Genomic DNA, 15,313 nt, shown 5'->3' on the forward strand with positions numbered 1-15,313 from the left:
TAAAATAAATAGTCTTTTCTCGATAAAATTCCCACTGGACTAGCCTAACGGTTCTTCAAGAGATCGGAGAACTATGAATTCCTTTCTGTTGTTAAAAACAAGCATGAATTTCGGAGCGACATATCCTCAATACACACTCAATTTCAGTAATGGGTCCATGAGATAATCGTCATAACACCTTGTTGCTTTGCAGGTGTCTGTAGATTTTTGTCTATAGAACATTTATGCATCAACTTAATGCGAGATACATTTGACCAATTATTAAATTAATTTTATCATAATCGTATACAAACTTAATTAAGTTCGGTCAAAATATTTTTACGTGTTTTTAACTGAGTAAGTAATGTTTTCTAAGTTTTCAGCATGTTGCAAACTAAAGTGCATCGAATTTAATTCGACGAGGTTTTAATCTGACTGTTCGTAGGATTCATATCACTCACATGTTTCCTGCTTGAGGGCAGTTTCCGTAGCGAATCTTAACAGAGTTTATTCCCCGTCTTCCCATAGCAGTTCTTTATTGTTTTATTCCAGACTTTCCTTACACTTGTATGGCCGATGTTACAATATTAACATTTTTAGGTGCATGGTTAGTAAAGCTATCTCATTTTGTCCTTTTCCCTCGCATCCCAACCCCTCGCCTCCCCTCCGCTTACATTCCATCCCCCCTTCCGCTTCACTTACACCCCATTCCCGCTCCTCCCTCCCTCCCGTTCTATTCTATTAACAATTTTACATCATTGAAAAATCAAAATACTTTTGCAAGTTTTATTCATTCATTGTAGGGTGCCGGTAACTTCTGTTGTATATCGAAGAATATAAGCCTATTCATATAAAATACTGCTCCTGATCTAAATTTATTACAAGAGCATTAAAAATGACTAACAAAGGTACGGAAAAATTAGTTAAACGTGCTTAAATTATTGCAAAGCCTATAAACAAGAACGGGAGATGAGGAATCCACCTTTTTAACATTTTGACGAACTTTTTTCGATGGCACGTAACCTGGATCAGGTTGTTGGAAACTGTTTAACACAAATTCGTAAATTTTGAGATTCTTCAGATTAAAATTAAAAGACTAAGATACGTTCATCGTTTATAACTTATAAAACTGGTTTCAAAGCGCACTGGGTTGGTACATCGATAAAGGCCCTTCCCCTTCCATTAAAAAGACTAGAAATATGCTACGTTCACGACTCGAACTTCCACAAACTGCAACCATTTGAACCCTTTCACTGCTAAGCTTAAAACATCAATTCTCTTAAACTTATCGACACACATTTTGGTTAATGCTTTTGGGAGAATTTGGTTGTTCATTCAAATCCTGCCAAGCAACTTTTTTTTCAACATTTAATGATCGTAATACGGTCATGAGTAACAAGTAAATTAGCGGCGACAGGCAGAGAAAACCAGGGCGGATAGATCTATCCGCCCTGGAGAAGACTGTCTGTAAAAGACCACGGATTTTTACTATCACAAACTTACATACGCTTCAGGAGTCCCAACATACACGAGGACTACAGTCCTTTTCTTGAAAGTCAAGGGAGGTTTGTCCAATTCACCCGCACTGTAACGGTTCGTGATAATAAGATATCAGCCTGTACAGTTCGTTCGGTCCGTGAACATTACAGACGGTCCATTTATCCTCTCTTGCGGTTTGTAAATCATAACCATATCCCTTAGCTGACAGCACTCCCTCATTCCTATATGCTGTCTGATTGATAATGTAACAAAACGCTTGTTAATTGTTGAGTCTTCAGAGCTTAGTTAGAATCCTGGGGAGGGGGGTGGGGGTTACTCTGGTTTATTAGTGACAAGGGGGTACAAAGACCCCTTCTTGGGTTTGAAACTTTTGCCTGGAATTTTTGTTTGGGTGGAGAGAATTAGGGTCCTATACAGAGAAGATTATGGACTTTTCCAGGTCAAATTTTGAGCAGTTGGGCTGTTTTGGGTCATTTTAGTCTGCAAGGAATTGTTTTGGGTCTAATAACTTAGCCTTTTTGGCAACCCTGCCACTAGTACACTTGAGTGTCCCTCCCCTCCCCTCCCTTTTCTGAAGATTAGAAATGGAAACAACTACATGTGCTAAGATAAGAGTTTTGTTATGATTTAGTTGCTCTGTAAATCTTTAGAGCGATGAACACAGCTAGACTACCAACAGCTAATCCAACTGACAAAGCACCTAGCTTGGATTCATAAAACCGTCTGAAAGGGCTGGTAATAGACTGAGATGGTTCTTCATCAACGGAATCAAGTCTCTCTGGCCCATCTACCCTGGAACTGCCTGGTGAATTGGGAGTTTGTTGCAACTATGGAATAAATGTACAAAGTGAAATGTTTATTTCATTTTGTCATGAATCAATAAATAAATAAATAAATAAATAAATAATTAAATAAATAAATAATAATAATGATAAGGACCACGAAATGTGCTGCTCAATATTATGGTTTTCACGGATTGGCCAGAATTAAGGATTTTATTCACATATGTAACCAGGAACAGTAGAGGTACCACAGAAACGTACAGCACAGTACTGCCTAATTAGCTGAACTATGATACTTAAGGATTCCATGCAGAGATGTGGAGGTACATGTATGAACCAACTGTCATGGAATACAAAGTTTGACTATTAGGCCAGTAAGGTTATCAACTTATGAAACTGTTTTTTCATTTGTACATAACGGAAAAACTGACAATAAGCTAATAGGTTCAGAAATATGATTTTTTTTTTTTAAAATACATCTATAAACTGCACTTGTAATTACTCCCCAAATTGCTTTGTTATGTAACAAAAAACGGCTCCTTCACGACTAATTTCACTTAGTACATCATACACAAGGTTTTAAGGAATAAATCAATATTTTTGTGAACACAACAGAAATATGACTCAATATGACTCAGAATGACTCAATAGTGGAAATCATAATCATAAATTCCTTCACAATAATAAATTATAATAAATTCTGCACTGCAACAAATGAACTGACCAGAAGTTGAGCCTCTGCATTCTTCTCTACCAGAAGTGAAACAGATTCATCTGCTTTGCGGAATTCATTTACAGCAACATCGTGTGTTACACAGTCAAGTCTTATATCATTCAGCTGTGATTTAAAAAGAAAAAAAATCAAGAAAAATAAAATTGAGTATATGACGACTAGATAACCTTTGTTTATGACCAAGTCACCAATGGACATGTAACACCTACACATACTGTAAGTGAACACCTCTTGTACTCTCAAATCAGTTTTAAGCTCCTTGGGAAGCAATTTTCATATTGAGGCCTATTGGGAAGGTGGTTTCTGAGTCTATAAATGGACTCTAGAAACTTGGTTTTAATGGTGTTCACTTTTTGAAGACTTGACTATAACTACCGGTATATTTTATAAATGATACATCATCATCATCATCATCATCATCATCATCATCATCCCCGTCATCATTATCCTCAATCATTAGTTTCTTTTTCCCGTTTTGGTAATAAGGCAGGCCCGTACATACCGCCAATATTCTGTCGCCTGGTTTCAGTCTTCCATCTCTGCCTGCTACACTGTCAGCTTTGACTGTGGTTATGAATATTCCTGGGTCAGAGCCAACGTGAGGGTGATCCACTCCTCCACGGATATTAAAACCAAAGCCTGAAGAAAACAAATTATGTCACTGACAACAGCGTAAAAACTCTCTCAGGTACAGAGTCAAATTTTGAGTCTTGCTATGTCCTTCCAAAAGTCTGTGGATGAAATCTTGAAGTCTGGCCAACCATTCACATCAAAACCACTGAGCAGTATTTTCCTGTTGTACTTGCTGTAAAATGCTTAAAACGTTGGTAATAATTTTGCACACTTACTTGAATATACATCATTGAAATTGTGTGGATGATAAAATGGTTGGTTTTTTTTGGACAACAATTTTTGGATGTTTTTTTGCCAATAAGTTTATTTGTCCCAAAACTTTTTTGATTCTGGGACTCTACTTGGTGTGTTTCCCATGTTGAATAATAATAATAATAATAATAATGATAATGATAATGATAATGATAATGATAATGATAATGATAATGATAATGATAATGATAATGATAATGATAATGATAATGATAATGATAATTTTATTGATTTATTCTTGTGCTATTTTAAGTTTCGCTTGGCTCACAGATTACGCTACGCGCCCTGTGGTGCTTTCTTATACTGTGCATACAGATAGTTTTACTGCGCATAATGAATTATAATACTAAAATTTAAAAAAATAAAAATAAATAAATAAATAAATAATAATAATAATAATAATAATAATAATAATAATAATAATGAAAATAATAGTAATAATAATAATAACAATAATATTAAAAACTTAATAAAAGACATTTAGCTGAAGAATCAAACACGTCATTCTCATTTTGTTCCAACCGCAGATGATCACGGTACAAGGCTACTGACCAAATTTCGATTCACGAGAAAAATTGCCCTTTCAGCAATAATTTCATAGAACACAACGTGAAAATGAAAATACGTCGGTTTTAATTCAATTTCACTTAAAGGGTACAACTTGACTAGCCTTGTTTCTTTGTAGAAATAACAAAAGTTACTATAAATACGCTTACAATTTACACCGGACGAGCATTTAATTTGTTCAATTATAGCTGAATTGAAATCTATTAACATGCATTTACAAGCTCACTTCAATTCACGCGCTAAAAACTGCAAAATGGCACGCATATCATCCGTAAAACAATTATCTGGCCTCAAAATCCGCTTGATATACAGTCAGTTGATTAACTTTTACTGTGATTAGAGTATTAACGACATCTACGCTTTCCAAGGTCATAATCCACGCTACTTAACATGCAGTATCCCACCTTCGTTGCCTTTCGTCAAATGCACAACCACTAATCGCGATGTTTCTACACCAATGCTCAGCTCATCCCAGAGTTTTTTTCTTTCGTTGTCACCCTTGTGGACCTGAGTATTAAACATCACAGTAAGTTTAAAAACAATAGTTTCTCTAGGTCCAAAGAAAGCTATATACATGTGCATATTATCAGAAGACTCACATCCATTTCGCGTGTGTTCGTTCTTCTCGATCAGTACAAGGCGTTCGAGCAGGTACTGGATCGAATAGCACTCCGTTCCAAGCCTCCTGCTTTGCGTGTCACGCTATTAAGAATTCGAATTCATGATGTGTCACGCAATATGATTTAATTGCGTGCAAAACGGGATTGCAGCGAAGGTAGAAGTGGGAGGAGGAAATATGTTGACCTGATCTTGTCTAATAAAATGTGCAAGTGACGGGAATGAGATTGCATTCAAAGCCCAAAGGTCTGAGTTGCCTGTGAGTGAGGTTGCTTCCCAAATGTCTGGGTGCCCTGTGTGAGTGAAGTTGCTTTGGAAGCAGGATGTTGTAAAGGTACATGGAATAGGAAAGGAAAAAATCTTCATTTTTGAAACACGTTAACCTTTATTATGGATTGATTGTTCGACTGAGGAAGGGTATAAGAAAAGCTGATTTGAATAGCCTGGCCTGCGCAGCAAGCTTTTACGTCTGTGCGTTTTCACTGTTTGACTGTGAGGAAATTGGGACGAGAGCTCTTGCCTCATTTCGCATGCATCCAAAATACGGAAATTGCCTTTTTAATGCAGAAAACTCCACGATTGATTCCATGATTTGAATAGATCTAGCAGTTGCAGTTTGATTGGCAGGTGCAGATAGGATCTAGAGGAGGGGCCCAGGGGGGGTGGAGGCCCTGCCTTATTTTTTAGACCAAAATCGAGGCCCATGGGCTCAGATGTTGAGATATTTCATTTTATGAAGAGAAGAAAGTTGAGCGCTTGAGAGTGGACCCCACCGGAAGGTCTGGATCTGCTACTGGTAGTCATATAGTCATCCTTGTCATAGCAGTAGTTGCAGAAGTAGTAGTGATAAATATAATCAGGAGCCAAAGGGTTCTTGACATAATTAACAATATTATTCCACAAGTATGTGTTGAATTTGAGATGATGATATGGGCCAACGAGGCCTGTTAAGCATCGAGATGGCTATAATCATCTCATATCCAACAAGCGTGATTGGAAAACAACCAAGAAATATTGCTAGATCTTGCTATTCGTTTTGCAAGAACAACCAGAAGACAATTTAATGGTTTCTAATTCTCCGGCATGGTACAATGGCTCACGTACCATGGTTGCTAAGCGAATCAAATTCCTAGAGTTGCGTAATACAATGATCCAGTTTTTAATAATAAGTCTTGTTTGAAGCTGTCATCTGGTTGTCTTACAAGAAGCTTTGTGTAAAGTTCTGTCAGAGAAATCCAGCTGAAGGATTAATCAGTACAAACACACAAGGAACCTGAGAAAAATATTTATTTTTATTGGATCCAAATATATTGATATTTATCAGTTATATCCAACCAGGGGCTCAAATGTACCAAATATATATTATGCTGTGGTTTCAATCTGTAAAATATTTTCAAACCAATTTTATTTTGATTTTCCTTTGTTTCAGATTATGGAAATGAATCTGACATTTAGGAAAAAAATTGAACTTAACCTAGTTTGAAAAACTTGATACCAAAAACAAATTTAAACTACAACTTAGAGTAATAATAATTTTGTCAATTCACATCACAATGTTTGGGACAAGAAAAATTACAATGATAGGAATGAGAGAACATCGAATGTACCCAGCTATGTAAAATAACAAAGGGGTTGATTTTGGCAAAGATATAACCTCTAAAAGTTGCAACAGCAATATTGAGAGAATAATTTTGAGACTTTGAGAGAGCAGTGACATTTGAGAAGGGCTCAAACCCCTCCAATTCATTCTTCCTCTAACAGATGACACAACCATGCTTACAGAAATTCCGATCCCTATAGTCACTCCAGCATCACGGACCAAAGCATAAAATGGTGTTGTATCAAGATGTATATAAGATGCCTTAACACACCATTTCTGAGCTTTCCTCACTGATGTTGACGGATCATACACGAGTAATGACAGAGTGAAATAAGCCAGCAATGTTGTCCCAATGAGAGCCAGAGAGCAAATTGCACAGTAGATGGCAGAACGTGAAACATTCACGAGTACTGAATTGTAGCTTTTTACAACAGATGCCACTATTATCCCAATTACAGTACCAAGGAAAACTTGATGAGGGAAGTGCGTAGCTATAAACACCCTCGATACAGACACAAGAACAAGAATAGTAAACAGCACACTCCACACTGTAACAGTGATAAAGAATCTCTTCCAAAAATGTGCTCGACGTAAAATGGTTTCTTTTAGCGAGTTCATTACCCAGAACAGCAACAAACATGACACAGCAGATGTGACCATAGCATGACCTGATGGGGATCCTGAGGAAAAATAAAAATACATTATATTATTTTGAGTCAAAAGCGATAATAGTACACCTACATACAAGCTTCAACTGCATGCACCTGGCTAACTAGAAGGGCAAAGCAAAAGGCCAGTATGGTTTTTAGGAGTATTACCCCAGGTTATCTTTCTGACATGTTCGCTGAGATGATTGCATCCTATGATTTTCTCAATGCTGCCCATAAATTGATCTTACCAACCCACAAACTGACTGTACCTAAAATGCAGCTTTTTCTACTTAATGGAGCTTTTCTCTGGAGCAGTCTCCCAGAGGAAACTAGAGCAGATAGCTCTTTAAGTCTGTTTAAAAAATAAACAAAGTTTTACATTGTAAATTGTGTTGTACTTTAAATTCAATATCAACAAAACTGGTGAGAATTATGGACAAATTATAGTCTGTACCAGTGACGACAGGCATGGAGTAAATTCCATTCAGTTGTCATGACAACAAGGGGTAATCAAAGGTAAAGCGTTTGATCGAGGTTGGGCACTTAATTGAGGAAATAATATTCAAATATGAGTAAAAATTAAAATTTAGAGGTTTTATTCAAGGATGTGATATAAGTGCTATATTTTTTAAGATACAGTGGAACCTCTCCTTACGGACACCTCTATAATATGGACACCTCTCTATTATGGACAGTTCACTTGGTCCCTGAGAAACTGAAATCCATATAAAGCCAGTACTTCTCTAAAATGGACACCTCTATAATACGGACACTTATTCCTGTCCCTTTGGTGTCTATAATAAAGAGGTTGGACTGTAACATTTTTTTAATTAAGTTAATCAATAACTAACCTGGTCCTGTCTCACAAGTCAGTTCATACTGCTGAAGAGTTACATTTTGCCACTTTGTTGACTCATGTACCCACCAGTATGGCCTCTCCCCTCTCAAGATCCTAAAAGGACACAAAAGGTTTAATTGATGAGGGTTAATTTCCACAAAAGCACAAGCCATATTGCAAACATCAATAAACTTCTGTTTCAGTGAGCAAGATCGTAGTGCCTGGAATAAGATTTTCTATTGCATCAGCCCCCCTCCCCCCCCCCCCCCTCCCCCGTCCCTGCTACCATCCCAGACCAAATCCCTTTTTTTGAATCCTAGATCCGACTACCAAGCAAGGGAAATAACAACAGTAACAGAAAGCCCCATCTTTGAAGTCATGAAACCTATTAAAATCTGTAGTTTTGTCCGCTTACCATTTCAGAACAAGATTCAGCCACTCGGAAATGACTGCTGTCCACAGAACACTTACTCCTAAATTGCGATTCAGATGATACACAACTGGAAAATAGATCAGAAAAGAATTCCTAGGATCTCCAACTTTTGAAAGGAGAAGCATCTCCTTTTCCCATCGGCCCCAAGATTTCTGTAAGTACAAAATAAAATGGACACCCTCTTCCATGAGGACGTCCATTTTGAACTGTTCGAAGAGAGGAGACTGGGTACCATATGGTGGAGTCAGCGGGTTCGCGAGGGGAGTGGGAACTAGGAATTTCAAGATGGCGGCCAAATTAACTTACTACGAAATTCTGGGAGTTTCAAGGGAAAGCACCGAAAAGGAGGTAAGCTTTAATGGTCATCGCTCTGCGAACTGATATTTTATTAATTAGAGAAGTTATTCGTTTACAAGTTGCTCTGAATTTTGGTTAGTGTGGTGTCTTGTATTGAACTGGAACTACAGTAGGTTGCACACGAAGCTTTAATTTTTAAATGTATTAACTCTTATTTAGTTTTATTTCAATTTAATGGTACCGTAAAGGTAACAAGGAAGGATGAAAAGTGGTTGAAAAGGCCATAAAGATGATCTATAAAAGAGCAAAAGCTCCATTTCGAATTTTAATCAACATGTCAGGACGCAGCTTGTTGCAAAAGTTGAAAAATTTAAAAAGGGAGGAGTTCAGAGCCACTTTAAATGTTCAAAAAATTGTAATGATCAATTAAATCATAACTGAATAAACTGCTGGAAATCGTTGTTAGCCACTTTAAATGCATAGATCCTAGACCTCATGTAAACACCATTTAGTACTTATTTTTCAAAACCACTTCCAACAGATGGACCATCGACACTTCAACCAACATTATGGTATTTTTATAGCAACTATTGTTGAACCAAAGAAGCAACCATACAAACTGTACATGCTCCTTCAATCAACATCACTGTGCTGCAATCTGTTGCCCCTCCTAATTTTGTGTTCTGACTATTTTAACGTAGATCACAAAAGCTTATCGAAAAAAGGCCCTGAAATGTCATCCAGACAAAAACCCAGATAACAAAGAAGCAGCAGAACTGTTTCATGAACTGTCAAAGGCTTTAGAAGTACTAACTGATGCAAAAGCCAAGGCTGCCTATGATGCGGTACTGAAGGCTAAAGAAAGAGCTAGACTGCGTACACAGGCCCTAGATGCAAAGAGAAAGAAGTTCAAACAAGGTACAGTGTGCCAGTACTCCTATCATCCAGTCGTCAGTAATAGCTAGTACTCCATCATCCTAAATTTTACATGTATAATAATATTATTGTAAAGGATTAGCAGTAGTATGGCATGCAGTGGCACGCAATGTAGCTTTTTCAATTGTTTGATCAGTCAAGGGCATAATAATGTCTTAATATCATGGTCTAATAAACTGCTGTTACATCTAAATTTGACATTGTAGATCTTGAGGAAAGAGAGGATGCAGCAAGGGTTAATAAAGAAAATGATGAAGTGGCTGCAAAGAATTTGCAGGCAGAGGTGAGAAGTTTAATTTAATTCATTATTGTCTAGTTCGCAAAACATTTTGTCATGTTCAAATGCCATAGATAGATGGATAGATAGCAGTTTATTGTGAAAATACTGTATATTTAACTTTTGTGAGACCAACAAGCTAGGCTCACCAACTAGTTTACAGGTATTTCACACTAAATGATTAAAATAACTAACACAAATTAAAAAACATCAAATGGCATACTAAGTAAAATTTAAATTTCTAATACAAATTAATCATCATACATAAAACAAAAATCACCAGTTAAAATGAATACAGTAAAACTGCATTATTTTATACAATGTACATCTCAGAGAGTGATAGGTTAATTATTATAACAAATACTTAGAATACACGACAATAATATTACACAATTACCACACGACAAGAGGTCTTTAAACATGTTTAACTTGTTGATTAAGAATAGGCTTTTTGCCATTTAATGTGCTTTCCTTCCTTCAGTTTGAGTTGCAAATAATTATTAGTATGGGCAGAGTCTATAACAGTAAAGCAATTCAAAGAGCAATTGTAGCATGACAAGCCAGAGTACTTTTACTCACTGTTTGTTACTAATTATAGATAGAAAGACTAAGAGAGGAAGGATCAAAGCTTCTGCAAGAACAACAGCAGCTTCTTAAAGATCAGTTAATAAAGGAGGCTGAAACTGGTCAGGAGAAAGTCACCTCTGAAGACGCTACTCCAAAATTAAAGGTCAATTGAACATTACAAGCTATGATATAGATATGGATGCAAACAAACCTTACACCTTGACCCTTTGGTGCGCAAGCAAACTTTTAGCTTCCAAAGACAGTGGTATGGCAGGTGAAGGCTGGGGCATGGGCGGCTGCAACAAACTTGGGTTTTTTCTGCATTACAGTGCATTGTAAAGATGTTCAGTTACCAGTACCGTCGGTTTAATGAGAGACTAGTAAGGGAGTTGCAACAATACATGTAATGCACACTCACAGGGTGTGAATATTCATTTTTGCTATTAAAAGTACCATGATATTAAATTTTGAAAACACCACCATTTTAAACAAAGACCGAATGTTTGCACGCACAGAAACTTCATCACATCAATAAAACAATTCATTTTCCAAATTTGTTACAGATACCGGTATGAAATGAACATTTGATGAAAAGAAAAGATATGGCATGGGTGTTACAGATTTCAAAACATATGTGTTTCTGGTTTTAATAATTAAGAAGCCTGTAGTATGCTGTTCAAAAGAAGGTTAATATATTTTTGGGTCTATGGCACTGCAGGGGACCTCTGACACCATCCAAAAATCAAACTGGTTTGACATTTTTTTTATCACAACATAAAAATTTTTTCTCACCAAAAATGGTGACAAGATGTATCTTTATTCAAAATTAATTTTTTGTATGATTTTTGGTTAATTACCTGTACATACTACTAACTAAAATAATCTTATATCACCTCATCAGGTGAGATGGAAGAGCAAGAAATCTGATCTCACAAATGGTGGATATACACAGGAAATTCTTCACTCATTGTTTGAGAAGGTACCAACAGTTAACCTTCCTCTGATAATTATTATTAATAAAATAAATATGATTTTTTTTTTGTGATAAAAGGTGAATGATACATGACTTTTGAAGGAATATACAGGTAAACCCAAGGCTTTTACATGTATTCATAATTTTGCCATGGTAAATAATTTAAGAAGACTTTTAGATATCATTTTTGTCCACTGGGACAAGTTACAACAAGTCCCAGGTGGGTTACCCCAGTATAAACGTGACGGGGGGGTCCGACGGAGCCTAATATTTTGCACCCAAAAAAATACATGGACCTTATATTGTGCACCCAAAAAAATACAAGACTGGACATTTTAGACCCAAAAAAATACATAAAAAAATATGCGCAGATTTTTCAGACCCACATCCAAGGGACCCTCCTGACTGAGGATTTGAGCCATTTGAAGGATTAGTGATGTCATTATTTATTTACATGTAATTATTCAAGTGACACAATCATATTTATTTTACATAATCATACATTTTAATGCTTGACATTTGTTTTTAGTTTAAAGCAAAACTTAGACCAGGGTTGAGGTTATTATAAGATGATAAATAAATAAATAATTTTGCATGAAATGTTTTTTGTTTGGTGTTTTCTATCTAGTATGGTGAAGTGAGTTATGTCATTGTATCATCAAAGAAAAAAGGGAGTGCCATTGTTGAATTCAAGTCATTAGCCAGTGCAGTAAGTAATCTAATCCAACCTTATTTCGTCACAGGTCCATTATCCCTTGTCTCCTGCCTTGCGCGGTTTTGTACACACCCGGAAGTGAAATTTCACGTCTTTGACCGCCTCAAACGAGGGGAAGAAAAATCGATAGTGAATTTATTTTTTCGATTTTCATACGAGAACAACGAGAAGATTTGATCAAGCAAATAAAAAAAAAAAAAATCTGTCATATACACTTTAACTAAAGACAGCTTAACCTGTGAAGATTTCAGAGGGGTTTCCTAACTCAGTGCTTGATAAAACTAAGGGGCAGTCTGAATGATAACTTTTAAAGCAAAACAAAAGGAATTACACAGTGTTACAAACCACAACTACATGTAAATCCAAATTTCTGAGGCGATTAATTAAGGCATTTCCAAAGAGATACCAATAAAAAAACATTGAATGAGTGCTTCTGAAAATTGAATGAACCAGTTTCAGTGGCTGGTAAAGAAGTGCATTCTGTTAACCCTTAAGACCGTAAGGTGAATGACATTAATTTGTTTCCAAATCTGTAAATACAAACTTTGTGCTGTGTATGCTGTATATCATTTGAGTGCTATTATTATGACATTTCAAACATGACATGAGCATTGCCAGGATTACTGGCAAGAGAAGTGAGTTCAACATAGAAATATGAAATACTTCTAAATATCCTTAAATCTGCTAAGGTAGTAAGTGAGTCCCTAAACTATTGCATATTTTAAAGATTTTGCTAAAAGAAAATTGAAAAAGGTTAGGCTTGGTCAATCAAACTTGTTGTGGATAGAAGGTAGTTACAATTTTATGTCTCAACGACTAGATCTTTATGAGAATTTTGTGTTGGCAAAACTAGAACCTTTGAAATGCACTGTAAATTCACAAAGTTACTGTTAGCAGTATTATGTGCCAATTGGGTTTTTAGTAGTTATTTTAAGACATATGCTCATGATTATAGAAAGTTTTGATTCAGGTTTGACAACTTTTTAACAGCTTAATTTACATGTTGGTTTCCCTTGCTACAGAAAGTTGCTCGGGAGAATGAACAGGGTCTTCTTGATAACCCTCTGCAAATTTCCTGGTTAGAAGGCATGACACCAACAGCTGATGCAAACTCAGACTCAGTATCAGGGACTTCAAATTCAGCAACAGAAGGAACACCAGTTGAATCAAAGGTAAGATAGCCTTGAAGTGATGAACATTAATTTTATTGAAGTACAGTCAACTCCTGATAACTTGAACCTTCAAGGCAAATTGGAAAAGGTTCCAGTTATCGGGAGTTCGAATTATCAAGGGTGAAATTTTATAGAAAACGACCTGAAAGGAAAAGAAAATTGGTTCGAGTTAGCAAGGGTTCAAGTTATTGGGAGTCAACTGTAAAAAGATTGTATGTTGAGTGTTTAACAGGATAGCATGATTCAACTGTAATTTATTGTCCTTTTACCTCAAGGGTATTTTTCTTGACACAGTAACCTTACTTTTCAGCTCATGGAGCCACCGTTTTCATCAGACAGCAACCTATCCAATAAGGATTTCGAAAGTGTTGTGCTCATGAAACTTCGCCAGTTTGAGGAAAGAAAACGGCTGATAAGAGAAATGCAGGAAGAAGAAAAACAGTGAAAGAGTGACGTTCAGTGTTCCTGGTTCACAGATTAAATCTTCCTGGCAATGCATGGGTTGATATACCATCATACATGTATGGATCATCAGCTTTGTGGCAGCTGCATTGAAGGAACACATTGGCTAAATGCGCTTTGTGATCATGATAGTGACGGCAATGCTCATAGCGACGATGTAAGTCATGATAGTGATGGTGGTGAAAATGACGATACTGAGGTCAATGTTGGTGATGATGACGATAATGCTTTGGTGATGCTGGATAGTGACGAACGAAGTTAGGCGGTTAGGCTGTAGTGCACTGCAGTGCTGGAGGTTGGCGGTTCAACAGAAATTTATGGTTACTTCATCCGCAAAGAAAACGAGGAACAAACAAAAACAAAAATTTAAAGTAAAACACTGACGACAGATGGAGCCTTGCTGCAACCGCTGTTAGTGGTTAAAGCAAATGTACAGTCATTTATTAAAAATGCAAAATAAACAAGCATTCAAGTTCTAACCTTTTCCACTGAGTTCCAACTCTAATGTTGGAGATTTATTAAATTTGGGTGAAGAAAACTTGATACTCAACGACAATGCAAAATGCTATAACAATGATCTTCAAATCTTGTCACAGTCTTACACCCATATTTCAACCGTGCAATTACTGAATAATTAAATTCTCTGAGACTCTGTAAACAAACTTCTGTTCCATACCCTTGAGCCAACTTTCTGAAAAGTAGCTTTAATTTATAGCTATAGTATGGTACTTTGGAAAAGCTTACCCTGTGATTTGAGGCGGCCAGCAGAATGACTAGAGGATTTCTCTCTTACAACACAGTGTATATCGCATAGGATTGATAAATATCAAAAAGTGTCAAAAATGGTTTTTAAAAAAAAAACACACTGTCAGACGTTTTGGGTATGTAACCCTTCTTCAGCGTGAAGAAAACTGTGGTTTTCTCCACCAGTTTTCTCCACACTGAAGAAGGGTTACGATCTTCAACTTAAAGTTTAGATCATAAGAATGGCGACGAGTGCTTGGCATGATCACTGATTTACGGTTTGCTGAACGAATTCTCACAGAGTAAGATTACGCAGTTTTGTAGCTGGTGAATGAAAGTTCCATCAGCTGAGTGTTGTTTATAAACGTAAAAACGGATCAATCAGTATTCATAACTAAAGGTAAAACACTGTTTCCTAAGAAGGATGACTTTTAGTGAATTAAAAAGTGTGACTTTTTCGCTTTTGTTCATCTGTGACTTTTTTTGCTGTTGTTCATAATGTGTTACTTTTTCGCTTCTGTTTTATACAAGCACCAAACGACCGTAATTAGCAAATTTGGAAGCAGATTGTTGTAATTACAGTGA

General features: G+C 36.4%; 3 protein-coding genes across 3 annotated transcripts; 1 reads left to right on the forward strand and 2 right to left on the reverse strand.

Annotated features, from left to right (window-relative positions):
* Nucleotides 1-751: 751 nt before the first annotated feature.
* On the reverse strand, nucleotides 752-5,096 carry LOC146478438 (disks large homolog 1-like). Its single transcript, XM_085112013.1, has 5 exons — nucleotides 5,046-5,096; nucleotides 4,851-4,953; nucleotides 3,497-3,633; nucleotides 2,986-3,099; nucleotides 752-2,306 (listed from the first exon to the last, which is right to left on the reverse strand). The coding sequence occupies exons 1-5, from the start codon at nucleotides 5,049-5,051 to the stop codon at nucleotides 2,100-2,102; spliced, it is 567 nt and encodes a 188-aa protein (XP_084968139.1). The 5' UTR covers nucleotides 5,052-5,096; the 3' UTR covers nucleotides 752-2,099.
* Nucleotides 5,097-6,333: 1,237 nt separating this feature from the next.
* LOC146478439 (glucose-6-phosphatase 2-like) lies at nucleotides 6,334-8,880 on the reverse strand. The gene is made up of 3 exons (XM_085111990.1): nucleotides 8,568-8,880; nucleotides 8,166-8,266; nucleotides 6,334-7,344 (listed from the first exon to the last, which is right to left on the reverse strand). The coding sequence occupies exons 1-3, from the start codon at nucleotides 8,783-8,785 to the stop codon at nucleotides 6,608-6,610; spliced, it is 1,056 nt and encodes a 351-aa protein (XP_084968116.1). The 5' UTR covers nucleotides 8,786-8,880; the 3' UTR covers nucleotides 6,334-6,607.
* Nucleotides 8,830-14,808, forward strand: LOC146478440 (dnaJ homolog subfamily C member 17-like). Its single transcript, XM_085111993.1, has 8 exons — nucleotides 8,830-8,933; nucleotides 9,584-9,800; nucleotides 10,025-10,101; nucleotides 10,694-10,825; nucleotides 11,564-11,641; nucleotides 12,264-12,344; nucleotides 13,373-13,522; nucleotides 13,833-14,808. The coding sequence occupies exons 1-8, from the start codon at nucleotides 8,871-8,873 to the stop codon at nucleotides 13,965-13,967; spliced, it is 933 nt and encodes a 310-aa protein (XP_084968119.1). The 5' UTR covers nucleotides 8,830-8,870; the 3' UTR covers nucleotides 13,968-14,808.
* The last annotated feature ends 505 nt before the right edge of the window (nucleotides 14,809-15,313 follow it).

This window comes from Pavona decussata, unplaced genomic scaffold (genome assembly GCF_977016875.1).
Source record: "Pavona decussata unplaced genomic scaffold, jaPavDecu1.1 SCAFFOLD_64, whole genome shotgun sequence".
NCBI classification, from domain to species: Eukaryota; Metazoa; Cnidaria; class Anthozoa; order Scleractinia; family Agariciidae; genus Pavona; species Pavona decussata.

What these genes read in the sequence shown, in the direction of transcription:
- LOC146478438 (XM_085112013.1), bottom strand. An exon ending in TTTGACGAAAGGCAACGAAG is followed by an intron (nt 3,634 to 4,850) that starts GTGGGATACTGC and finishes TGTTTTCTTCAG; the next exon opens with GCTTTGGTTTTAATATCCGT. An exon ending in CAGGCGACAGAATATTGGCG is followed by an intron (nt 3,100 to 3,496) that starts GTATGTACGGGC and finishes TTTAAATCACAG; the next exon opens with CTGAATGATATAAGACTTGA.
- LOC146478439 (XM_085111990.1), bottom strand. Translation starts at nt 8,785, where the DNA reads ATGGACGTCCTCATGGAAGAGGGTGTCCATTTTATTTTGTACTTACAG. An exon ending in CTGAATCTTGTTCTGAAATG is followed by an intron (nt 8,267 to 8,567) that starts GTAAGCGGACAA and finishes GTGTCCTTTTAG; the next exon opens with GATCTTGAGAGGGGAGAGGC. An exon ending in GACTTGTGAGACAGGACCAG is followed by an intron (nt 7,345 to 8,165) that starts GTTAGTTATTGA and finishes ATTTTTCCTCAG; the next exon opens with GATCCCCATCAGGTCATGCT.
- LOC146478440 (XM_085111993.1), top strand. Translation starts at nt 8,871, where the DNA reads ATGGCGGCCAAATTAACTTACTACGAAATTCTGGGAGTTTCAAGGGAA. An exon ending in GGGAAAGCACCGAAAAGGAG is followed by an intron (nt 8,934 to 9,583) that starts GTAAGCTTTAAT and finishes ATTTTAACGTAG; the next exon opens with ATCACAAAAGCTTATCGAAA. An exon ending in GAACACCAGTTGAATCAAAG is followed by an intron (nt 13,523 to 13,832) that starts GTAAGATAGCCT and finishes CTTACTTTTCAG; the next exon opens with CTCATGGAGCCACCGTTTTC.